Consider the following 25,636-nt stretch of genomic DNA (forward strand, 5'->3'; position numbering starts at 1 on the left):
GAGTGAGATTGATCGCTTGTATTATTTATTATTTAAACTGTTTGATGAATTGTGCGTTTCGTTCCAAGCGGCGTCTTCTGTGAATGTTTCCGTGAAACATATTTTGTAGTATTGTACAAAAAGATGATTCGATGCATGTGACATTAAAAATAAGAACTGCGAATTATTGATTAGTTATCCAAGGATGTAAATACCACATGTAAATAAGTAGTTAATAATGTATTAATGCAGCGATCAACGTCAAAGGCGGACAACTGGAGCATAAAGAAATATTCGTAAATAATTGAAATATTTGAATTCCTTAAGTATTCAATAATTATTTCCTTCATGAATAGAATAATTTAATCAAATAATTTTCAATCGTAAGATATTTAAGTCAGACGACCTGGTCACGGGACAGTAAAGTTGGACGAGTATGACCCGTGACTATGAGAATATCTTGTGAGAAAGTTGTTTTACTGTCAAGCTGCATGAAAATGTCATGTGTCTGAGAGTATTGCGTGAGAAGGTCACGTGACAGTGAAATTTCATGAAAATGTCACATGGCTGTCAGAAAGCCACCCGACAGGAGCGGCGGCGCACCATCTATTTCCGCAAATGCAGGAGCACTGCAACGGACGCGAGCCAGGAAACATCACGCGTGAAAAGTGACGGTCCACCGTCTAATCCTATACTTGCAAGAGAACTGCGTTGACGAACGCGAAAAAAGGGAAATTTTGACTCTGTGGCATAGCCCTAACCTTGCTAATAAAAGTTAAGCAAGGATTGCGCGATGTACCGTGTTCCGCAGCAACGATAAGGGATTCGTATTTCTCCAGTGCAGATTCAGCAATCCCCTAGGATATTTTTCTCAAAGGCATCTTGACAGACAGTAAAAAGCTAATCTTAACCAGAATATAGAAGCAAGCGTTGACGTCATAAATGTCAGGCAAAACTTGCATCTAATCCGCAAATGTCGCCAATACATCTAAGCCACGTTTCGGAAACTGATGCGACTCCATTTCTCGCATATGCTCCTCACATACTAGCAACTCAATTTAAATTCAATATGTCGCAACACTAATGGCACGTAGTCTTATTTGCAAGGCGGGAAGGCATAGGAAGGCAAATTGCTCTCAAATTGTCGCAGCAAGTGTCACAGAATAATTCGGTTCGTGGAAACCGGTGCTGAGTTCTGACCACAGAAGCGTGATTAAAGCTTCCTCTTAAAGCAATTTGAAACATTGGAGATATCACTACATGATATTCCCAGCCATGTGCTTTTTTTATCAGGGTATATTCGTTGTCCTCGTTCTGGTGTCTTCACTTCCACATTTAACGGCATGTAAGTACGTTTGAAAATACCAGAAAATATGAAGTGATTTCTGAACACTGTGCATGAGATACTCTCTGTGGTTCAAACAGGCACTAGATCTATTCATGTAACATGACAATTATCGCTTCATCCGTAGCACTATTGACTGATTGTTTGAAAGAGGTTATCAGAGCTTCAATTTTCTTCTACCTCTCCTCAATCAAATCTCAGCGGCCGAGTAACTGAGTGAAATAATCTAATCGCAAAGAACTTAGCCTGTGAGCCTGCGACATGTGTGACATTACAAGAGCGTGGGGCATGGTCGCGTTGATAAGCACAGGGTTTGGGAATCTAAACCGGCACTGACAGATGGCGGGTACTGTGACGTCACGAATTATGCCATACATCGAAGTTGTAAAGAGCCCTTGCAGACTGAAGTTGACACTGCTGAGCACCGAATGGTTAGTGAAGAAAAAGACGTCATGAATCATAACGTGTCCACGTCAGCAAGCGCTGATTGCGGCAGCAACCTACGTTTGATATTCAACCTCCAGAAACTTTTAAGTGGGTCCTAGGACGTCACAAGACATCGCGATATATCTGAGCTGAATGTGACGTGGCTGAGCCCTATTGCTTGCCGAGGTATACTGTCAGAATGAAACATGTGGCATAGCTATGGTTGCAAATAATAAGCTTAGTGGCAGTTCACATTTGATCTCCAAGCTAAAGAAAGTAAAAATAAAACTACATCATAATCTCAGCTTTCAGCGCATTTCTGGAAAAACGCTGGCGTTCAATTCATCTGCACTCCCACGAGCGATTTCACTATGGAATAGTCTTCAAGATGCAATCGCCTCTGAAGTTGACTGGGCGTCGTTTCGAAACGCACTGTAAAAATTGCTCACGAACAAAAAAGGCTGTGTCCTTGCTTGTTATTCGTCTTTTCCATGACAGTACTGTATTTTGTATTATATATTATCTTGTATCTTGCCGTAGCCTGTGATTATTTGTTTGTTTCACTTTTCACGTGCCCACCTTAATCATTGCTCCGCTTTAGGACCCTGTAAGGTATATTGAATAAATAAATAAATATTAGGCGGGTACAGTGATGTCTCAAGACTATGCGATATATAAAGCTGGCAGGAGCCCTTGAAGACTGAAGGTGACGTTACTGCGTGCACCGATTGTTTGCTGATGAGGTATGTGACGCCATGGAATATGTAGCATGGCTATCTCTGGGGTCTCTGGTCTGTTCCGTGCACGATTGATCTCTATGCTGCAATTACTTTTAGAAGCAAAAACTGTTAGCTGAGTACTAGGACGTCACAAGACCATGCCATATATGTGTGCTGGCAGGAGCCTTTGCGGACTGCAGTTGACCTGGCTGAGAAACATTCGTAGCTGAGGTATGTGACGTCATGAAACAGATGGTAAGAACATGTCTGCAAGTGCTCAGGGCGATGGCAGTATGCGCTTGAAATCCAACCTTAAATAACTATTAAAAATTAGGCAAAGATTTCAACCTTCTAAATCTAAACCACCAAAGCGGAAGCAGTGGTACGTTTGGCTCGAACCACCACTCTGTGTCTTCCGTACGGCAACCTCTCGGTGAGCTACAGCCACTGCTTTGTCGAATTAGCCCAGTGATCTTCACAACCTCTGAGATGGAGACAGTTAACAAATTCTATCGTCTGGATGATCTATGACGACTGCTATCATCAAGTTATGGCGAGCGTTTGCGATCCCTTTGCACCGGCTAATGAAATTTAAGTTCAATTTAAACCGACATTAAAAGGTCCCTCGTTCATTGCCATGTTTCAGCCCCAACAGGCATGACATATTCATATAATGTAATCAGTCACCTTACCTATGCCAATCGGGGAAGCGTCTGACCACCGAGCTCATGCGCCAGACAAAGGCAACGCTGTATTTTCATTTACAACAGCAGCGAAAGCGCGAAAGCCACTTATCTAGCTTAGCTGCGGTTGAGTGATGTCATGTTTTTCATTCAAGTAGGCAGAGGTGAGCGCGCGGTTACCGGGGGTTCGGCGGCGGTGGCTAAGTGACGTCATAGCTACCACGTGGATTCTCTTCGGTTCAAGGCATATCCTCTATGTTCCATGCCTCGGCATCAGCTCCGAAATGGCCGTTCAAGCCAAATCAAGGCTACCAGCGCCCCTTGCGGGCGAAGTGCGATGTGGTTTCCCACTTTTTACGCATTCGAGGGCAGTTTCCTTAAAAATTATTTCTTTATTTAAGGGAAAGAATGTATGAAGCCACCAAGCAGCTGTAAGAGTTGAACGCGGTAGCCTTGAAAGACAAGATATTGAATAGGGCGTGCGCTGCGGTCCGCGTTCACTTCAATCTCTCTTCGCGCCGCGCGCGTACTTCGCGCGATCGCCGCGAGACGCTGCTCGCAGCCTTGACAAACAGTGGGATGGTCGGCAACCACTGACCTTGGCGCCGATAACCAGGAATGGGGAGCAGAGGAAAGTTCAAGGTAAAACACGCTCACTCGGAAAAAAAACTTTAGCTTTTACATACCATAATGTTTACTCTACAAAGATCACGTAAGGCAGCAAAGGAAGAAACCTATTCAATATCTTGTTCAAAATGACACGTCGTTGAATGCAAAAATAGCTGTAACAGAGCCATCAGTAAAGATGCGGCAATGTTGACTATAGCAAGAATGGATGTGCTCAAGGTTGAAGTATTTAAGTGCGGGTCCTGCGGTGTTGGATTTGGTTTTCATGCTAAATATAGTCGTCCAAATGTGCTATGAAGCAAACCTTCATAGTGGGAAAGGTAGCGGGACTGGGCGTTGATATTGCGCAGTCAGTAGATGGGAGAAGAGTGTTGTCATACTTTGCTCTGCTGAAAATGGATGGGTAGGTTCACGTGCAAGGCACAGCTGGGCACGTAGCAGCTCCTGCGGTATCAGCATGGCTAAAAGGTAGACGTCTGCTCTCCGCCAGAGCACCCACTGTGGAGGCGTTCTTTAAAAGACCAAGGAACACTCTCAAAGCTTTAACCTGCATGGCTTCAAGTAGTTGTTTGCGTGCCTGCTAGAGGCCTTGAAGAACAGGGAGGCTCTAACGCAGAAGGCCATGAAACGTCGTGAAAATAAAATTGCTGCGCACTTTTCGGGATATATAACAAGACTAGCTGGTTTTAGAGTAATACAATGCGCCCTATTGCTTACTATAATAGAGCATGCACAATGCACCTGTTTCTTCCGAAGCCCCATACAGAGATGGCATCTGCGTAGAGGAAGATTTCAACAGTAGGTGGAAACGAATTGTCCAGACCAAGAAGGGAGATATTGAAGAGGGTTGGACTTAATATCCCTCTCTGAGGCACGCCACGAGGCACACGATGTAGATAATTGTCACCTTGATCCGTTGACATTTAAACTTATCTATCACGAAGCTATATAGAGACTTAGTTCTACATTTGTCCACCAATACCAATCGAACGTAAGGCTGAAGGATCGCCTCATGCGTGACACTATCAAAAGCTCCTTGAACGTGAAGGAAGACAACCATGATTATAAACCGCTCTGCTTTGCTGGGCCTCACACATTTGGCAAGAGCAATAACGTTATCAATACTGGTTCAGCCTTTTCGGAAGCACACATTGATGACTGTAACTTCCCCTATTGGTCAGGGTTCAACTGAGGCGAGAATGAACTATTTTTTCCAATTTTCCCTACACAACATAACAGTGCGATAGGATGGTAACCGCTTAAGTGAACTGATAGCTTGCCAGATTTAAGGACTGATATGACGTGCGCAGTCTTTTAGCTCTCTACAAGGCTGTCGGCTATCCAAGAGTTGTAGACGGTAAGCAGCTGAGTTTTGGCATTTTTTGTAGGCGTGACAGCCAAAGGAACAGGATAAACGCACTAATCAGGGAGGCATACAAATTGGCTCTGAGATTGCCACCATATGTCTCATACATCACGTTTGACAATCTGGGAGTGAACTGTGCATACAAAGACAATCGCGAAGCTATGCTCGATTCGCAGATCAGAAGACTTAAACAGACGAAAACTCGGATATCCCTTTAAAGACGACAGTAGCGAACAAACCACAAACATCGCACCAGGAATTAGGGACAGTTTGATGGTCAGACCGCTGCCCAGGAATACAAAACCAGCCAGCCATGACGGCAGAAAGAATGCTAGAGCCAAAGGCCTTGGCAAAAACCAGAACAAAAAAAAATGTGATGCACGTCTCCGCAACAAGGCAGAGAGGCGACCGCAACCGCGGTCACTGACTTGCGAGGCATGCTCATATTTGAAAAACATTACGAACCACATGCATTCAGGCGGTGGAAGATGTGGTAATAGCGCTAACAATCCCAGAAGCAAACCGAAGACATCGCAGTTACTGGATAATCTCGCACTCACAAGCCGCTGTCGAAATTTAGTCACATAACAAACAAGTCCATTGTCGGGTGGCCGGAAGGAACAGACCCAAATAGGCAACACACGATTGCTTGAGTCCCCAGTGTTAAGATAGAGGGTAACATTATAGTAGGTGCCGTCGTCCGCGGTATCACTAGATGGGTGGCGGAGCCTTCTGCAGAGCCTTTCACAACACCAGAAACATGTAGAGGAACAAACAGAGAGCGTATAGAGAGACGTTGCACATAAATCGCCGATAGATTCGCAAAGTCAGGATCTTTCTTGTCAGCAAGCAGTGGGCGATCGGAGCTGTTCTTTGCTGTTCTGGTCAGAAGCTTTCTTTGCTTACTATTTGGCCCTTAAATAGCAGTTCCTCGTTGATAAAGCGGCACCTTTCTGATTTTACCATTAGCTGCGATGGCCTGACTGCATCCAGCCCTGATCGACGTGTTTTCAGGTGGTCGTCAAAATTAGAGGTGAATATAATGATGTCATCCAAGTATACCGGACAAATCGGCCACTTAATGACAGGAAGTATAGTATCCATTGTTCCCTGAAATGTTGCTGGTGGGGAGAAGAGGCCAAATTGCGTTACCTTCAACTCGAAGAAGCCATCTTGTATGATTAAAGTGGGAATCACATGTGAGCGAAAAAGTGAGCGACACGACAAGGCGGCGCGGCGAAAGTGATCATGGTTGGCTCCGTCGCCTACTGGGGAAGATGCATGCACGCGACAGCACGAACCTAGCGAAACGGCGACGACGCTCCGGTTAGGTTATGTGGCTCGCATAGTGGCTTAGTACACCGCAAAACTATTGCCAAATGCATCAACAGTCATGACAATTGCAAGTTATTTTGCGATAACATGTCAAAGTAAAAGGCATTCACAACAAACCGTATCGAATGTGTGTTAACTTGCGCTGTAGTCTGTTCGAGTAGTCATGTGACCCCTTGTTTCTTTTGTTTCGGTTGCGATTAGACGTTCTTTGAATCCTTAGCTATTCGTACAAATCGAAAAGTTTACGCGGTAATGCACAATCACGATGCAACACAGCAAAATAAAGAAAGCATGTGAAACGAGCGGCGGTGACGTACGGTTACTTTCGGGCGAACGAGCGAAAGTTTCTATTTCGGCAGATCCGAGCGACGAGCCACGCGACACATGCATATTTGTTCGCGCGAAGGTTTCGCGCGACGCGTGCAGCCGTCGCGTTCGCATGAGTTTTCGCGTACATGTGATTCAGCCTTAAAGCGGTCTTTTCGCAATATCTTTTATCCATTTCAAATTTAGAGTAGCCGCTCTTAGGATTCATCGATGAGAAAAACCTTGTGTTGCAAGCAGGTTCCATGTGTGATCGATGCTGGCGAGGAGCTAGATATCCTTCTTCGTTACATTGTTGAAGCGAAGTTTATATAGGCAGAAGCGCAGAAGCAAAGTGTCCCGTTTTTATTCTTCGCCACAACGACCGACTCCGCCTTGGGGATCTTTGATGGCTTAATGACACCATCATGAAACATTTAGTGTTTGCTCACGAATAGCTCGGTCTTCTTGCAAGGATACACTGTAGAGGTTTTGGCTCAGACGTCGGGTGTGTACGTCCATTATAAGGCGGTGCTTGGCAACTTGTATTTGTTGCACCTTCGATGCTGACGAGAAGCGTTCAATTTATCCTTGAAGAAGGACGCGTATCTGGTATTGTATGCTTTATCGACAGCGCTAAGTTTATGTTGATCATAGACCGGTTGCTTGGATTGAATGCACAATTTTGGAGTTGGAGTTAAAGTTTATTTCTTTCTTTTACAAGAAAGGGGAAGCCAAGGCAAAAGGCGACAAGCCTGACTGGGCCTTGGCTCCCAAAACAAATAACACATTTTCTGGTTAGTTGTAACAGCGAAGACGCCAGGGATGTCTTATTGGTGGTTGTGAAAAGGGATCGTCGTGCCCTTAGTAAGATGCCGCTATTTTGACGTTATGTTTGTTACATGACCTGAGCTTGTCCATGTCGCAAATGGGCATCCAATTGCGATTCGCCGTCCATGATCTAAGAGCAGGTCTGTGTTCCTTTCTATTGCAAGTACTGTGCCGCAAGTACTTCGCTCTTAACCGTACAGCCACTGCATCTTCATCGTACTTCTCGAGCTCCCTTGCAATATAGGTGCGAGGCAGTTCCTCCGGTGGGGCTTGGTCTTCATTTCGTCCAACAGATACCTGAGCAGGTTCCACGACTTCCCATTGTGTAGTTGGCCGACGACTGCATTGCATAACTCGTCCAATTGCTGGCTATTGAGCGTTCGGCAGTGCTCCTAGATGTTCTGGTTGACCTCCACTGTTTTATTTCTGAGTCTCCTATTGAGCTTGTGTGCCTTCCACCCGGTGAGAACCAAAATCTTCGCCTCGATGAGATGCGCCAGGTGGCTGTCCATCTTGTCAGTTTCAAACTCTATTTCGACGGTCTTGGTTGACGCTTTGTCGTCTGCAGCCGGCGAGCGGGTCCAGGCTTTGATGTCCGTGATGGTATCTCTTGAAGACCGTTTCTGGTCTCGTTTCGTTCTGAAATCTTTTCAGTCGGTCCGTTGGAATTTTCACCTACTGCCACGCGCCTTGCCCAGCATTTCAACGCCACGCGCCTTGACGTGCATTTCAACGATCATCTGGTCACTCCCCCAGGGCGGTCGATGTGTTTTTCTACGTAGTGGCCGTCACCGCGGTATTTCGGTTGAACGTCACGTCCAGGGTCGTGTCTTTGGTAGTGGAGATACCGATTCTTATCGGGTAAGCCGGGTCCGTAGGTAACATGAAGTCGAGTTCCTGCGTATCTTGCCCTAGTTGTCTTGCCTGGGTCATGATGTTGGGGCTGTAGGAAGAAGGAAAAGAAAAGGCACGGACCTGCTACTGGCTTAGCAGCTGAGCCAGAGAACTGTTTGCTTTATAGGAAGGGAAAGGCGCGGTAACTGTCTTACTTGTTTTCGGTGGGCACCTCAGCCGCGCCGTAAGGGAAGAGAGGAAGGTGAGAGTGAAAGGGAAAAAAGAGAAAGAGGAGCCCTAGTGGAGGGCTACTGAGTAATTTCGACCACCTGGGGATCTTTAACGTGTGCCCCGCACCTACTGGAATGCCGCTACATTCCTCCTCTTTTCTGTTGCAAGCCCCGCCGGGGTGGGGCAGTGGTAAGATGCCCGACTACTGTGGTGGTGGTGGTGACAAATGTTTATTGGTCAAAAACGGGAAGATGTATCCATCGGCCGGATCTATGAACATCCAGCCCTTACAGATACTGGGTGGGGTCCCTAGTACGGGACCCCAGTGGCGTCGGCCGCTGCCCGGGCGCGCTCGACCAAGGCCTTTTGGGCCTGCAAGTCATAGCAGCTACCCTGGTTCGAACCCGACCTCGGCGGCTGCGTTTCGATGGAGGCGAAACAAAGAGCCGTCCGTGTGCTGTGCGATGTCAGCGCATGTTAAAGATCCCCAGGTGGTCGAAATTACTCCGTAGTCCTCCACTACGACTCCTCTTTCTTTCTTTCCACTTTCACTCCCACCTTCCCACTTCCCTTACGGCGCGGTTGAGGTGTCCACAGAAACCAAGTGAGACTGTTATTGCGCCTTTCCCTTCCTATAAGTCGATCAGTTTTTTTTCTGTTGCAAGCGGAGTGGCGGAACAGCTCCGTGTCCGGTGCAACTGGTAGCCATAGCAAAGGCGCATGCGGAGTAGTGGCCTCTGCCATAATCCGCGAAATACGCTTCTATTAGCCTAGTGCAGCTTTCCTTACAAAAGCAAATACCAAACTACAGCTAAGCTGATTTAAGCCATTCTTTCGCACGTCTGACCAGGTTTAACCACAGTTGGATCTCTGCTAATGTTTCTTATACTTCGACATCAATTGCCACTGTGATTACAGTATAATGAGGAGGATAAGGCAGTTTGCACGACAATAAATTTAGTTTGATTTGGTTTGGTTTGTAAAGCAACATCCCAAAATGATTCAGGCAATGAGAGACGCCGTTGTGGAGGACTCCGGAAATTTTGACAATATAGGGTTCTTATCTTAACGTTGCTGCTGCCAAGGCCAGCACTCTTCAGCGAGAGCTCAAGCTTCTGCAGCTTCGCCGTTATTATAGCGTCGCCTTCGACAACGTCTTTTTCAGCTCTTCTTGCAGGTTTTCTAAAGGTTAAAGTATAATTTCTAAAAAATAATATATATTATTCAACAATATTTATGATTTATTATTATCTCCTTATTACTCCTTTGTGTAGCTGTTGGATGCATTAGAATAAAACAAAACTGGTGTTGAATATTTTCACTTGAATGCAAAAACAACTATTCTCATGCTCTTCATCTCCCTAGAGCACGCTTTAAATATATACAATTCCTTGAATAAATTATATTCAAGTCTCGCGTCATTGACAGGTGAAGTCTTCCCGAAACTGTATCAAGACAACAAATCTGAAGGCCTTGTAACACTTATCATTGATGACAACATGACCCTAAGCCTGGAAGAGACATCACCTATACTGAAGATAGTAAATGTTGTTGTCTACAACAACAATTCGAAGGTTTCGAGAGAGGTAAGAAAGCCAGCAATTTGAATTAAACAGCAATTATGTTGCATCAAACTTCAGTCTTTCTAACTATTCCGCGTCACGCATGCACGTAGCACTAATATAAAATCCTAAATGATGTCGACAAGATTTGTACTGTTGAGTTTTAATGCATTGTTCGAAATACTTTTTATTCTATGGGACACAATTCAGTATTTTATGCCTGCACGCACATAGTGCCGTAATACGATTTTTTGTTCAGAACGTGATGTATATTGAACATAAAAAAAATTGGGTCTATTTTTATAGGTGGTCGCACCAGGATAGCCTGGTGCTCCGCGCTATCCTCGGAGCAAAGACGAACAATGACGATGTTTGGCACGTATTCATCCCGCAAGAAAGCGGCCGCCGTGAACACTATTTAGATTGCAGAGGGGCGGCGTGCACATATATATGGCTTGTAAGTGCGGGAAAGGGACCATATCTTTCAAGTGTCGCACTGATCGATGAAGGTCTGCTAGTGAACGAGGCGGTACTTCATGTAAGACATTTTTTACAATACCGTGTAAGCTCAATAAAGCGTTGAAGAAACGTCTCGCACAAGCAGGTGTGCAGACTGGCGTACAGAGGACCTGAGATGAAAGGAAACGATCGTTTGGGCTGGTCAAACAGCATTCGCGTTCCTGTATTGAGACTTCAGTGTTGAGGTATGCTAATGCGGCAATTGACCAAGGGACAAGCAAAATATTCGCGAAGAGACGTATTTAGAGAGGCGTAAGAAAATAAAAGAATACATCCAATACTGAAAAGGCTTGATTGCCATATAAAATAGCTAGGAAAAAAGGGATATATTCAGTGGGGGGCTCAACTGCGTATTTTTTGGCAGAGGTGACGAAAGACAAAATGCTTTCCCAGCTATTCTCAGGACTGATGTACGTGGATATCGTGTCGCACAACGTGCTGTTAAAACGTTCGTTCCTTTACGGAAATGCCATATCTGGACTAATAAAAGAATCCCGATCAGGTATATGAGGAATTAGGCAGATATGGTATATTAGGAGAGATCTGGGCCAGATAAGGCATATCAGAACAATTCCTGATTTGGAGTACCAGATAAGCCTTATCTACCCAATTCCTGATTTAAAAATGTAGTCCGCCTGGCATGTAGGTTTTGAAGTATAGATCTATATGCATAACACTTTATTACAACATACACAGGACAGTTTCAGTATTCCAGCTAAATTTCCCGCACGCTCAATCAAGTTTTCCAAGGGAAACCTGAATTTCCCCTTTCATTTCAAACCTATAGGAAAACAGCTTTGAAACCACAGGTTTTCTTTCTTCCCTGCCTATATTGAATCGCTCAAAGACGGGCCTGAATTGCGCGGGTACTGAGGGCCAAAGACATGCTCAACCGTTAGTAAACAATGAGATCATACTTTTTTACGCGCGATACTATAACAAACTAATGAGGTATCTGAACAGAATAATGGACCTACCTGTCTACACGAGAAGCTAAAGTGAAAGACATTAACCTATTGAATTAGATATTACATTTTTAATCTACTCTTGTACACACAGAGCTTTAACCAGTAAATGCTTTTAGTTTGAGCTGGTTTACTTGCGAAGCTAAAGAAAATGAAAAACGGCGATTGAAACCGAACAAGACTATTGAAATCGAATTTAAAGGTTTGTCGATACCCGGAAAAGGTACCGCTAAACCATAGGGCGATAAACCACATACTGCTGGGACTGCTGCTAATACCTAAAACTTAGCAAAGTACATATAAGCTGTCAGGAAGTACTGATGTTACCTTAAGCAGACTGCAGTACAAAATGCACGAACGCGCCTAACTCGTGGTTGCTTTTGAAATTAAGAGAGAAAAAAAACATGCCCGGTGATATTTGTCATGACAGCGACAGCTCTGCCCCTAAACCAAATCAAGCACGAAGCTACGTAGGTAGTAAAAAAAATAATAATAATAATTAACAATGAAGGACCCTATCCACCCAATGAAATTTGTCAAAATCGCTAGCGCGAAAGACCAATTAGCAACGAAATGTACGGAGAAATATCGCAATCACATACTGGCAATTGCCATACAATTTACTGATTGGAAATATAATTTTCTATCAAAATAATAAAGTGAACAATATCATGATGCTAGCAAGTGCTAATTCCCGACAAGAAGTCTCATGCTCACGGTTTTGGTGATCTGGCATGAAGATGAGGCGACACAATGAGGGTGCGATCTGCTGGGAGTTTCTACACAATGGTGAAGATTAGGGCGGGGCCACCCAGGGCAGAAGGCCCGAAAAGCTCAAGCGACCACCAGGTTTGCTGCCGAGGCTAGGGAGGCAGCTTCCATCCGCACTGGGACACAGTAATTTCCTCTGTACCAGCGGTCAGACTGAAGCTCGTGTAGGTTTGCTGTCACATTTTTGTTACATGCACACAGCTGATAGCGAACAGTCGCTGCCACATACACACACACCAGCATACACAACATGCAGCACGCTTGCCAGCCGCACCGAAATACGATGTCTGCCACCGAAAAGGAACGAGACACCAAAAAGTGCTGACGCGCACGGAGTTGAAAGGGGGAGGGGACAGAAGCAAACACACACAAAACGGAGAGCTCGCGGCCTCAGCGGTAGAGCGTGGCATCTACGAGGAGAGATTAAATGCGAGCCTGCGACGCAGCGACCACTGCTGTCTGAGAAGGAAGAGGGGAACGCTGGAGAGGATGAGTCACTCTCTACCCAGCACGGCCTGCGACGCAGCGACCGCCAGCTGCCTCTTAGGATGAGTCACCGTCTAGACAGCGCGGAGGGGGCGGTATACTGAACTGCCATCACTTTCTTGATATTTTGAATCGCTCAACTTAACCGACCATGCTTTGTGCACCAGACTGCCGCCACATATTAAATGAAAATGCGAGTTAGTAGGCGGAAAGAGGAGCATTTAGCTATAACCCAGCGCACTCCTGGGTTAAGGAACAAATGGCATAATAATTACAATGCAGCCAAATATGCAGAATAATTGAAATATTGAGAGTCGTAGCTATTTTCTCAATTGGATGCAATCATGTCAAAACTAAGATGGCCACATGATGCAAATATTGGATATTTGCAGAAGGTAGAAGAAGCTGGGCCATATATTGCTAATATACAGTCATTATGGCACCTACATAATTAAGGCCCCAATGAGGCTGTATAAAGTCTTGTTGACGACATGCATATGGCCCTGGCCTGTCTATATAAGGTCATGATGACTCCCTATATGCCCTTTATCAGGCCACATAAGGTCCCGAGGATACCATATATGCCCCTGATCAAGCCATATAAGATCCCGTTACCCGTTTAGATATGGATTATATATTACATGATATGGCCAAATTTGAGTCATATAAGGACAACGTTTTGCACACATCATCATTATCATCAGCCTGATTATACCCACTGCAGGGCGAAGGCCTCTCCCATATTTCTCCACTTTGCACACATATGTGACCTTATCTGGCCTGATTTTTATTTGATTTGCCCAGATAAGGTCTTATTTGCTGCCCTATATATTTGTATATGGCAGCTGATGTTCCATATCTGCTCCAGATATGGAAGTTCCGTAAAGATTGACGCCATTGGTATAAAGGTGATAGCTGGAGGATTTCTTGCAGATGATGTTGACTGAGCGGAGTACTGTGTGACAGGCACATCCGAAAACTTGAGGTAGCCTAACGAGGCCGATAAAATCCCCGGCTAAAACGGCAAGAGTACGGAAAAAAGGAAGATGCGGATTTCTTTCTGTTGCTTGGGTCGAAGAAAAATGAAAACAGCTTCAAGTTTTTTGGGATCAGGGTGAACAACCAGGTTCACTGCTGGTTTTGGTGGCAATAGCGCTGCTTGGTAGTGCACTGATGCAGAGCTTATACAAGGGACGTGATAATTGTGGTGAATTTTGGTTGTACTTTGTTGGGCTGGGCGAAATTCGAAGAAAACATTAAATTGCTTAGACAGCAAATAAAAGCGTTCTATTTCAATCCGCAAATCCCTGTGTCGACCGGCACTAAAAGATGGCTTGAGCATCGCGGAGTTTGATAGGCGTCACAATTAATTTGTAGTCTGTGGAAGGCTGCAAGGTAGTCAGTTCTTCTCATGTTCATGCAAAATAACTTGCGAGTATCTCGTACATGAGCCGAGACTAAAGAAACGTTCATCTTCTTAGATGCAATCTAATGCTAATACAATGCTAGGGAAAGGGTAACCATTTTTGTGGGCTAACTTCTTAGGTGCCTGGGTAATCGATTCAGAAACAGACTCAGCTACCGGCGTTTCTAACAAAAACAGCGAGAGTACCAAGATCTTTTTGGCAGCCGGAAAATGTGCGAGGACATGTCAGCAACTTGACTTAAAATTACTTCGCATTATGATAACGAAACATAATACGGACATTGGTGAAGAATTGCATAGCAATTAGCTTGCATCCGATTGATCCAATTGAACGGTATAGATATCTGCTTATTCTAATTCAAAACCACGGCTACAAAGGCTGTCAAGTGCTCAGGTGTAATATCACTGTTGTTGGGGGCCGCCAGCACTGCATAAGTACGCCAAGTGGTCGAATCAGCTCGCGGTGAGAAACAGTGCAGCGCGTTAAAAACTATAGGGAACCGGTAAATCCAACAGTGGCGTCTTTCGTCAATAGTAGTGAATTTGGCAGTACTGCCTAATTTAATTCAAAGCGATGGCTACAAAGGCTGTCAAGTGCTCAGATGTAGTATCAATGTTGTTGGCGCTCGCGAGCAATGGGGAAGAAGGCCAAGTGGTCAGCTGGCGGTGACACAGAGAACAGTGCGTTAAGGACAGTAGGGTCCCGGTCAAAGAAAACGCCAACAGTGGCGTCTTTTGGCAATAGTAATGATTGGAGCAGTAGAGTTCTGCCGCATGACAATAATGCAACCACTGTTGAAACGCGCGCCAGTACAAGCAAGCTCTATGCCGTCGTATGTCCATTGTGAGGCAGGCATAACTAAGGATTCATCATCGAGATCTCTGTGGAAGGTAACAAAAATGCCCGCCTCACATCTACAGAGTACACTAAGTAAACTTCACCGAATACACATTGGACATGAATATCCCGTAATGCGGGGAGATTTTTATGGCAAGGCATGAAACAAGGCATAGCATACAAGTCCCAGGGCAAGTTCTTGCGATGCGCGCCCGAGCGGTGGACATCAAATGCAATATGATGCTGCTGGTACTGGACATGAACAAGCGCTGTGGATTGTCACGTTGGATTTACGAGTTTCTTTGACTCCATGCAGTAGTTAACCAATGTATGGAGTTAGGTAGAACGTCTTTGTCTTCGTGTTCGCGTTGTTTAAATTAATAATGAATAAGTACCAACTCGCCCAATAAAGTATCTTGGTAAGGAAAAAGATGGTTTGCACGGTATGAAGAAGACCTGAACAAGGGTAAATGGGGTACGCCTCAGTTCGCAGATGAGCTAAGGTTTCGACAAGTGGACTTGTCTTCGTCTGAGACAAGTCCACTTGTCGAAACGTTGGCTGATCTGCGAACTGAGGTGTACCCCAATTACCCTTGTCCAGTTCTTCTTCATATAATGTATGGAGTTGTAACTTCATATAGGCGAGGACAAGTGAGATGAATGACGGAATTAACAGAGCCCATGTCGATGATTGTATAAACACGCAGTTCTTCAATAGTAACTGTCAACATGCTCAAGGAGCATATGGAAATAATTTCAGAGTTCATACTAGAAGCAGTGTTCCTTTGGAAAAGTATTGGTTTTATTTTTCCGAACTGGGAGAGATTTCAGAGGTGGGAAGAAGCTGTTACGGTCGTTGAACTAGAGGGAGCAGTATTATATGCTTCCTGGGATGCCATAAGGAAGGCAAAACGACTGAACAATGAGGTAAATAGAGCGTAAGTCCATTCCCCATCATGCTAGTGGCGAGTATGAACACGGAAAATGTGTCCACCCATCCCCCAGTGCTAGAGGGCGAGTGGATGCCAGGGTGAAGCATAATGAGTCTGTTTAAAATGGGGTGCCATGGCCGCTACGTGACCGAATACAGGCGCGGAAGAACATGCAGACCCAAAATGGATGAGTGCGAAGTAATCCCCGCTTAGGTGGGGAGAGAAAGGTGAAGTTAGAATACACAGCAGCAGTTGGCGCAGGAGAATGCGGGCAGCTGGTAATATTCCATTATACTGTGCAAATACGTATCCCCTGGTGTTGCATTGCGGACTCCAATGATTTGGTGGTCTGCCCGTACAACACACCCGTATCCTGTCACGCTTAGTTCAATGTAGGGTCCGATCAACAAGGACACTATCATCAATTGGGTTTGTTGGAAGCGGCATGATGTAAGCTTTTGGATTCGTTGACAGTTTGAAGTCACTTCTTCGTTAAGTACACCCGAAGCAATATGTCATGCTGTATGGCTCTTTGGGGCATGTCTTCTTGAAATCAGAAGAGTATGGAATGATGATCACTAGGTGTTCCGCCAGGACGTTTCTAGACAAAATCAAATCCCGGGAACACTACTAAAGATAAAAAGGTGGCAAAGAAGGTGGGCCAGTAGTTTATATTTTACTCTTTGGCAGCATGTGGCGCCAATTTCCAACCGTCCCTATGTATAGTCACTTTATACATCTTAAAAGCGAAAGTCCATTGATACCAGAGATTTGGCTCAGGTTTCTATCATGGAAGTAACCTTGCAGCTGTTTATAGTTACTTCAATGTTCGCAGTACATATTCTTTCATTACTGGGCCGCTATTCTCTACAACTTCCCATTTTGTTCAAATTGCGATGTATATGAGACGTGTGCAGCAAGCCCGTGTTAGGTTCCACAAGCACACAATCCCGTTACTCAACCTGAAGAAAATAAAAAAAAGCGGTAAGCAGCGTTGTTTGCTTCCAGATGTTGGCGCCAATTAGGAAATATGAAGATGCTCCAGATACCAATCTACTGCAGGACACTCCGCGATGCGGACGCCTTCAGCGAGTGAGCTTTGTTGCGGCGTTGCGTTCTTAATGCATCCTGACGTACATGCGGTCGGACACTACTCAGCAGTTATGGATGGTGAGGCCGAGAGTGTTTACGAGAAAAAAATGCAGCGTTAAACCTGGAGAGCAAGAACACCATGTCATCCGTTCTACTATATCCTCCACAGCGCGAATTCCTCTTTCATATTCCTCGAATAACCCGATCCATGTACGAGCCGCATCCGCTTGACCCCTGCGATTGTATTACCTAATCCACCTAGCAAGCTCTCTGCCCGCCCCTGATGTGCATTCCTTCCCTTGGACTTCAAGTGTTACCCCCTGAGACCACTAGAATGGGTTTCACTAGAATGTCATTAGCCCTAGACATTTCTCTGATTCACTCTTCACGCTTTTTTTTCTTAACGTTAGCCCAACAATGTTCTCTTCCATAGCTATGTGCGTTGCCCTGAACTGCACTGCGTCCTTACCACTGATTCGTATCACCTGTCGGTGACAGCGCATTTGAAAGTGTAGAAGCCACGCGCTCCCATGTTCCCTTTCATATTTCTTTTAGCTGTACATTACAGTGCTTTTATATACGGATCATCTAGGCCATGATTTCGCAATGCTTTCATGACTGCTGAGGTTTAGATGGAGCCAAATGCTCTTGCGCAGTCAATGCACTTTATGCGTAAGGAGTGGATATGTTACGAGAATTTTTCTATCATCTGGTTGGCAGTGCGGATATGATCGACTGTAGAGTACCTTTTCTAAAACTTGCTTGATTCTTTAGTTAATGGAAGGTTATGTTACCCTTAATTTATTAGCGATTTTCTTAGTGAATACCTTCTACGCAATGACCAATAAGCTGACTGGTCTTTAATGGTTCAAGTCATGTGGGTCCCTTTATGATTTAGGATAAAAATAGCGTTCTTCCATGCTTCCTGTACCGTCGATGTCACCAGGAACTGTGTATGCAGGGTGGTCAGTGTTCTAGCGCTATATTTCCTCGTGCTCTAAGAAATCTCTAGTTACCTGATCCTCCCCAGCTATTTCCCTCCTTTCATATCTCCGAAAAGTTTCTTAACCCCGTTCTACGTCGTTGGTGGAACGTCTGATCGCTCTTAGCTATTGGCAATTGCATTATGGTCCTGACTACTTTAGCTATTTGTATGAGTCAGTATATAAACAGAACTCCTCAGCGACTTTGAGTATATTGTCCATATTATTGACGACAGAGCAAGAACGGCACAGTGATATTATCCGCGGGCACCCAGGATAGGCCTCTGTATTTTGTGGACCTCGTCGTTGTGCTTCCGGACTTCGACCCCTTGGACTCTGGAGGACTTTGCTCGCCCGTTCTCCCCCCCTCCCACCCGTCCCTAACCCAGTCCCCTGAATACTAAGAGTGCCGCCGTTCGTTCAGGCCGGCATAAGTCGTGTCCAGTAACCCATCTCCCTCATCATAGTCATCACCACCAGGTGGCTGGGTGCAGTATGGGAGCGGAAGGCTGCAAGGATCCTAATGAAAGTCGATGACATCTGCATTCATTTATCAGCGACATTTTAATGCAGCCACTAAAACTTATATTCCTTGTTGTTAAAACGGTAAAATTCAAGCAATGAAGCGAGATTGTTTTACGGCTGTGTTCAAAAGCAAGCACAAACTACGAAATATCAGTTAATAACATCATATGATTAGAACGTATCCTCAAACGTACTGTGGAGCCCTTACTTTTTGTTAGAAAAGTTATATAATGTTGAGCCGGCTTGCATACCTGAGCTAAATATTAATAAATTACATCTCATGTCGCAAGTAATGCTGTGCCAGGGAAATGACACACATTGGTTTATTGAAAAAAAAAGAGGCTATCCGCAATATTACTTGCTTATTCGATCCTAGGAAGGCCTTCATTCTCGTGAACATTGAAGTGATGCCATAGTGGTTGGCAAAATTCTGCAGCTACCATTCACGCGGGAGAAAAGCTCAGCCCAAGTATGATGCAATAAAATTTTGTCCTCTGCATTCAAAGACAGCCTCTCCACTAAGCACCATAGGCCAGGCGTAGCCCTGTAGTTGCTGTACGAAAGCACTTATGTATCTACACACTGGCAGCTCCTTTCAATTCGTGGAGAGTGAATTACAACATGGTTGTCCATAATAAAGCAAAGATTTATTGCCAGGATGCCAAGAAAGATGATGTCGGCAACACGAAAATGCCTTCACCTCCTGCTCTACATAAGGGACAGGAAGGAACCTAGATGTGAAATGACGGTGGGTGGCGATGCCAAACTACGGCGGGACATTTGTTGTAACACAAAACACTTGTATTATTTGCGTATTGCAAGTATAAAGGTTTTTTAATATATCCGTACCCATCAACTATAACATACAACATAATGCTTAAGCACATGTCTTGAAGCAAGAATTTCACAATGTCGTGCCATAGTATTTTTAGATACAACCAGGTGCGTGACTCGTTTTCATACTTCTCCTACTAGAACATTATGTTCTGTTTTCTCTTTCTCTACTGAGGGCACCTTTTTAACATATCATGATTCATCCACCAGTTGTCTTTCCAAGTGCGAATTCTAATCACTATGTTTTCAACATGTTAAATTCTAGGTAAACACCAATGAACTGAGAGCAAAAACTTACGTGGACTCTATAAAAGACGCTGTTGTCCTGATTTCGCTGGACAAGGGTCTGTGCGTGGTATGTGCACGTGTTGTTAAACCTTTATGTTTTATTTTTGTATTTACTCGTTTCTTAATGCCCTCACTGTGAGTAGTGCAATGGACAATTGAGTAGAGATACAGTGGGCATTTTGAAATGCATTCGAGCGTGTCGGAGTCCCGCATCAACTGAGAAACATTTTGTGTATAGTTTTGAGAATCACGGTCGTCTGTACGTAGCGGTGAGAATCCTTTAAACGTTAATTAGCTTGCACTTTTCATCAAACGTTCTGTATAGAAATGTGTATATTAGTGTAACTAAATAGGCGCTATGAGCGTGGTTCATATTTTTATTAAAACTTCAACTTGGGCTTGTTGAAATCATTTTGTTAACGGTCAAAACATACGGACATAAAGAATACGGTACAAAAGAGACACCCGCTAACATGTTGATATTTTTAAATGCATGTTAATTTTTTTGATGTTTTTGCAGGGATGTATTTGTACTTGTATGTGCTTACCTTTAATTTCGTATTGTATTGCAGTAATATTGATAGTTGGTTTTCCGTCGGAACTTCACTTTGATTTTCTATTCATCGCACTTATCTGCTCGCATTTATAGCGATAGTGTACGCGGGTCATATCAACCGTTCACTATCACAAGTCGCACTAGTAGAGGTACCACTCTGAAGACTAAATATTATCTGAGGAGGCATTTACTTTGCACCTTAAATCAGAAAACAGAAAAGAATACATGTCATAACGTGACGAATAGCAGGCGGCATATAGTCAACCATAAAATTAAAATACGGTTTCATACATTATGTTTGGAAGCTTCTTTTGTTCTCAAATTGATGGCGAGAAGGCCTTATGCCTGCAGGATCGCATGTTTGGGATTTAGAGGGAATGAGCATCAGGAATATGTCATATTATCTTTCCATTTGGACATAACCCATTTTTCTAGCTGATGCTAGCGCAAAGAAATGAGTACAAATAACTATCGTTTGGTTTCCATGCCAGAGTGGAACTCCTGCGGGATGGCTACACTTTGTCGATGTAGCCATTAGGGTTCAGATATGATGTAGCATGTCGCCTAATAGAACTCGTAACTGGCAACCGGGCGCTTCTCGGAGTATTGGCCCGGCCGCCGTAGGCACGCTTAAAATTAAAGGAGTAAGGAAACTGTTACTTAATTTCTCGAGAGCCTACACCAGCCAGTAGTTTTGACTGCCTATGCCCCTTCCCCGGAAGTGGGCGCCTGTGAGCTGTCCACCTTTCTCTCTTATATCCAAGACAGACTGCTCGGCCGATGCTGCAATCGTTGCACGACGCACCGGAAATGTTTTCGCGCATAAGCAGCAGTGCTCGCATCCCTATACGCATGGAGGAAGGAAAGAACTTAGGAGAGGCCCTGACGTCATTTTTGTGAAGCCGGCGCGGCCGCACCGTGACCGGACGCTGCAACGTCTTTCCTCCTCCTTTACGCTCCGCATTCTCTTTCTCCGCGACGCTCACGTACCTAGGGCCCTTAGCAACGCTGTTGCTAGTGGGCCAAGTTTTCAAAGCAACGCGTCGCCGTTGCTAATGGCCCGACTTGGCTAACCCTAAATTTTGACGTCACTTCCGCCACACTTTCTCGAATGCATTGGAAATAGCAAGGGTCTCTCCTATGTTCTTCTTTCCTCCATGCCTATACGCTTCGCCGGTTTTGAGGCGCCGAACTGAGATGCCATTTTGTACTCGGTAGTTTAAATGCTGAAGATGCAGCTTGACTGCACTTCGACTTCGACCTGGTGCAATGGGCGCGTGTAAGCCTCTCTTTGAAGCATCCGCAAGGCTTACGCCATTAACCACGTAGCTTTATTAAGCATTTAAGAATGCGTGCCGGTACCTTTATTATTATCCCAGAGTCCTCTTCAAAGTTCTGGGTTTTCTTGAATAATAGAAAAATGCGGCCAAAACATATTAGCCCATGCCCTATTCAGAAATTCGCATTGCACCAGGCTTCACTTCGGCTCAAACACACCCTAACCTAAACCAACGTCGGATTATTTAGAAAGGTTAACAACGTTAAAATTGTCATTTACTATGCCTCGTTATGCTCCCGTCCGCCAAAAGCATCCCTTGCGAACAAGATATTTAATAATTTTGTATTACCGCTTTACGGCACAGGCAGGGTAGCTGTCAGTACGAACCTAGAGCAGCAACAAAGTAGATATTGTAACACTGCTGCCAAAAAAAAACATTGGTGAAATTTTAGTGCCTAAATCGCTGTTGAACGTAGCGCGCGTCCGAACTTGGAAGGCCTCTTGCTGCCTAACTGCTGCAATTCTATAAACAGTTAATATAAGCTATACTGTATGGAACTTGTTAAAACGAATGCGTGGGCAAGTTAGTGTGCCGTTTCGAGAAAAATAGCGCGACTTAGAGGAGGGTGGAAGCAAGACGCACACAGAAGAGCGGATATTCGCAATGGAAGTTTTATGACTTCGAACGTGGGAATAAATCAGTCAGGCTCCAAACAACGAGCAGAAAACATAGGGAGGACCACACTTGTGCATCGACGTGAACATTTGAATAAACCAAAAAGTTTCATCCCTTGCTTGTAGCTGCAAATTCTGATTCTTTGGCTGACAATGCAACGACGCAGAGAACATGGAAGAAAATGAATCTTGTGTTACTATCTTAGGGTTCTGCTGACCTCTGAACGACCTGAGCAGCTAGGCACTTTCAGGACTCTATGTGCCTACAATCTGCGATGTTTATTACGAAAATAACTGTCTGCTGTTTTGTGTTTATTCAGTGGATTTCTGTGCCATGGAATGTGCAGACATTTTGCTGTACTTTAGGCCAACTTCGACGAAACTGAACTTATATTACAGGCCTGTCGTGATAGGTGTCTCTAAAACTAACTGTAATAAGGCTCTATGCTTGCTGGGAACGTGGTTCTGTAGCTATACATGTTTTATAAATTTTGTAGGAAACGGCGCGTGCAACCAGAGGGCGCCGTGTATATGCCATCATCGCCTAAAGCGTTGTCTCGGGCTCCCTGCCGTACACAAGCTTGAACGGGGTTGTTCTGGTTGTCTCCTGGATGGCCTTAGTACACACGAAGATCACGTAGGGCAAGATGACGTCCCAGTTCTTGTGTTCGGCGTTGTACATGAAGAGCATACACGCTATAATTTTATGCAGACGTTCCGTGAGTCCGTTCGTCTGCGGCTGGTAGGCGGTCGTCCTCCAGTGTCTTGTCTGGCTGCATTCCAAGATGGCCTGAGTAAGCCGCCCCGCTGTATATGATGTTCCCCTCTCCGTGATGAGCACTTCGGGACCGTCGTGTCGCGAAAGAATGCGCTCGACAAAAGCTTTGCTTTTTCTTCTGCGATATCATTAAGCAGTGCCGTTGCTTCAGCGTAATGGGCAAGGTAATCGATGGCAGCGATGACACACTTGTTGCCTGTATATGAAGTAAGGAAATGGCCGAGGAGATCCATTCTAATTAGCTTATACGGCTTTGTGTGTGTGTGGAGAGGGGGGGTATGGGTTCATAAGCCCAGCAGGTCTGACTTGCGTCGCTGATACTCATGGCATGTTTAGTGCGGCGTCAGCAGGTAACCGTGGTAAATAAAACTTCTCTAGGATTCGATGCAGCTTGCGAGCCATTCCGAAATGTCCTGCTGTCGGCTTATCGTGGAGGGCCAGCAAAATTTCTATTCTAAGTTCCTTCGGCACGACAAGGAGATATGTCGTTCTGTTGGGTGCGACTCTCTTCATTAGGACGTCGTTGCGCAGCGCGAAGGACGACAACTCACGTCCGAACACATTCGGGGAAGTGGTCTTGTCGTCTAGGTAATTAACTAGAGCTTTCAAGTCAGCGTCCGAGCGCTGCTACTGTACAAATGTGCTGGCGGGTACCAGTCCCAAGAAGGTGTCTGAGTCGTCTTCCTTCGGCGGCGCATCAATGGTGGCTCGTAACAAGCAGTCTGCATCGGAATGCTTGCAGCCAAAGTTACAGACGACTGTGATGTCAAATTCATGAATGCGCGGGCTTCATTGCCCGAGGTGGTCGGAGGGATATTTTAAGTTGGCGAGCCAGCACAGAGCATGGTGGTCGCTCACAATCCTGAATGATCGTGCGTACAGATAGGTGAGAAATTTTGATGTGGCCCAAATCCTGTCGACTGCGCCAGTAAAGTTCCGAATGGTGGTTCTCTGTGCACAAGCGGTGCGCCGTCAGAGACGGTAATGTGGTTCAGCGGATGTTGTTTTTTTTTGCCAGAGGCGTCCCGTCAGAGACGGTATGAGTGAAGACTTGAAGGCAGGGGTTGACGAGAAAAAAACTGAATATTTATACACACAGCAGATACTTACAACATTTACGACAGAGATCTAAGGTGGAACCGGCAAAAAGGGAAATATTCCCACCTCGGCATAGCCGACGATGCAGAGCATCAAAACCTCTCCCGGAACCCCGGACCGTGCCCTCGGGCTTGGTTTTAACCCCCTTAGGTCCAGCCCTAAATTCTGTCACAACCAATCACCACAAAACATCGACCGTATTGGTTGGTTCTGATGTCCAGCGCCCCCTTCAACTTTAGGATGACTAATCCCTCCCTCTCCTAAACAAAAAAAGGAAAGGTAAAACTCCTGGGGTCACGTCCTTCCATTGGGCGCTTCATGAATGAGCGTCTCACCTGCCCCCGCGCGGTCGAGACATCGCGTTCAACCCGGTGTATCAAAAAAAAGGAAAGAAAAGAACGGAGCGTTCTTGTCACGACCCACCTGTCGTCACGAGTGCGTTCGCCACAGCGTTCCATCGGGGCCCACGCTCATCTGGTGCCCGTCGGTCCCTTACAGATGGGACGGCATTCTTTCTCCGTCATCGAATACTTGGACTCAGCTTTCGAGAAGGGACGGCTGCGTACGCGATAACTTTTGTCTCTCTATTTTTTCTGACGCCAGCGGGCCATAATACGTGGCGTGTAAGCCGCATGGGCGATGAGCTTATTCAAAAAGACTTCTTGACTTCGGGTGAGGTGGGTTCTTCTCGTAAGAGAAAATTATTACGTGCCCCCACTGAACGACTCTAACCTGCGGCGGCATATCTCATTTACTTTGGAAATGCCCTGCTTTTTCTACTGGACGCCCCGAGATCGAACCCTACCGCCTGAACTACCGTTCCCTTCTAGAAACTGATGCAAACACACAGATGATATTTGCCAAGTATGGCTCGCTTAGTGGCCTGGTTAGAGCAATGTGATTCGAGTGACGACCTAAATAAACAATGAAGATTATGTCTACTCCCCTTTATCCCCATCCATGGCCATGAGCCTTCCCATTCAATAAAGGACATTCAATCAATCAATCAATTTTTTCTGATTAAGAACAGTGCCTAGGCCAATGCTACTTGTGTCGGTATGAATTTCTGTCTCCACATTTTCATCGAAGTGCCCAAGTACAGCAGAGGACTAAGCGGCGCTTAAGTTCCTTGAAAGTATTATATTGCGGCACTTACCATTTAAAAGGTATATCATCCTTTGTAAGCTGCGTCAATGGTTCGGCGATGTGTGAAAAATTCCTGACAAGTCGCCGATAGTAAGCGCACAACTGAAGGAGCCTGCGTACAGCTTTCTTGTTGGCTGGCTGTGGAAACTGTGCGATCGTAGCTGGTTTCTCCGGGTAGGGGCGAAAACCTTTCCTGCTAACGAC

General features: G+C 45.2%; 1 protein-coding gene across 1 annotated transcript in view; it reads left to right on the forward strand.

The window, feature by feature from the left end:
- The first annotated feature begins 1,096 nt into the window (after nt 1-1,096).
- The window catches only part of LOC146174540 (venom metalloproteinase Antarease-like), a 102,344-nt gene continuing 77,804 nt past the window's right edge, over nt 1,097-25,636 (forward strand). Inside the window, exons 1-3 of the mRNA XM_084584947.1 lie at nt 1,097-1,324; nt 10,108-10,265; nt 19,878-19,967. Coding sequence (XP_084441073.1) covers nt 1,240-1,324; nt 10,108-10,265; nt 19,878-19,967 — 333 coding nt within the window. The 5' untranslated portion in view covers nt 1,097-1,239. The remainder of the gene's footprint in view (nt 1,325-10,107; nt 10,266-19,877; nt 19,968-25,636) is intronic.

Source organism: Amblyomma maculatum, chromosome 11 (genome assembly GCF_055883805.1).
Source record: "Amblyomma maculatum isolate TAMU_Amacu chromosome 11, ASM5588380v1, whole genome shotgun sequence".
Taxonomy (NCBI): Eukaryota; Metazoa; Arthropoda; class Arachnida; order Ixodida; family Ixodidae; genus Amblyomma; species Amblyomma maculatum.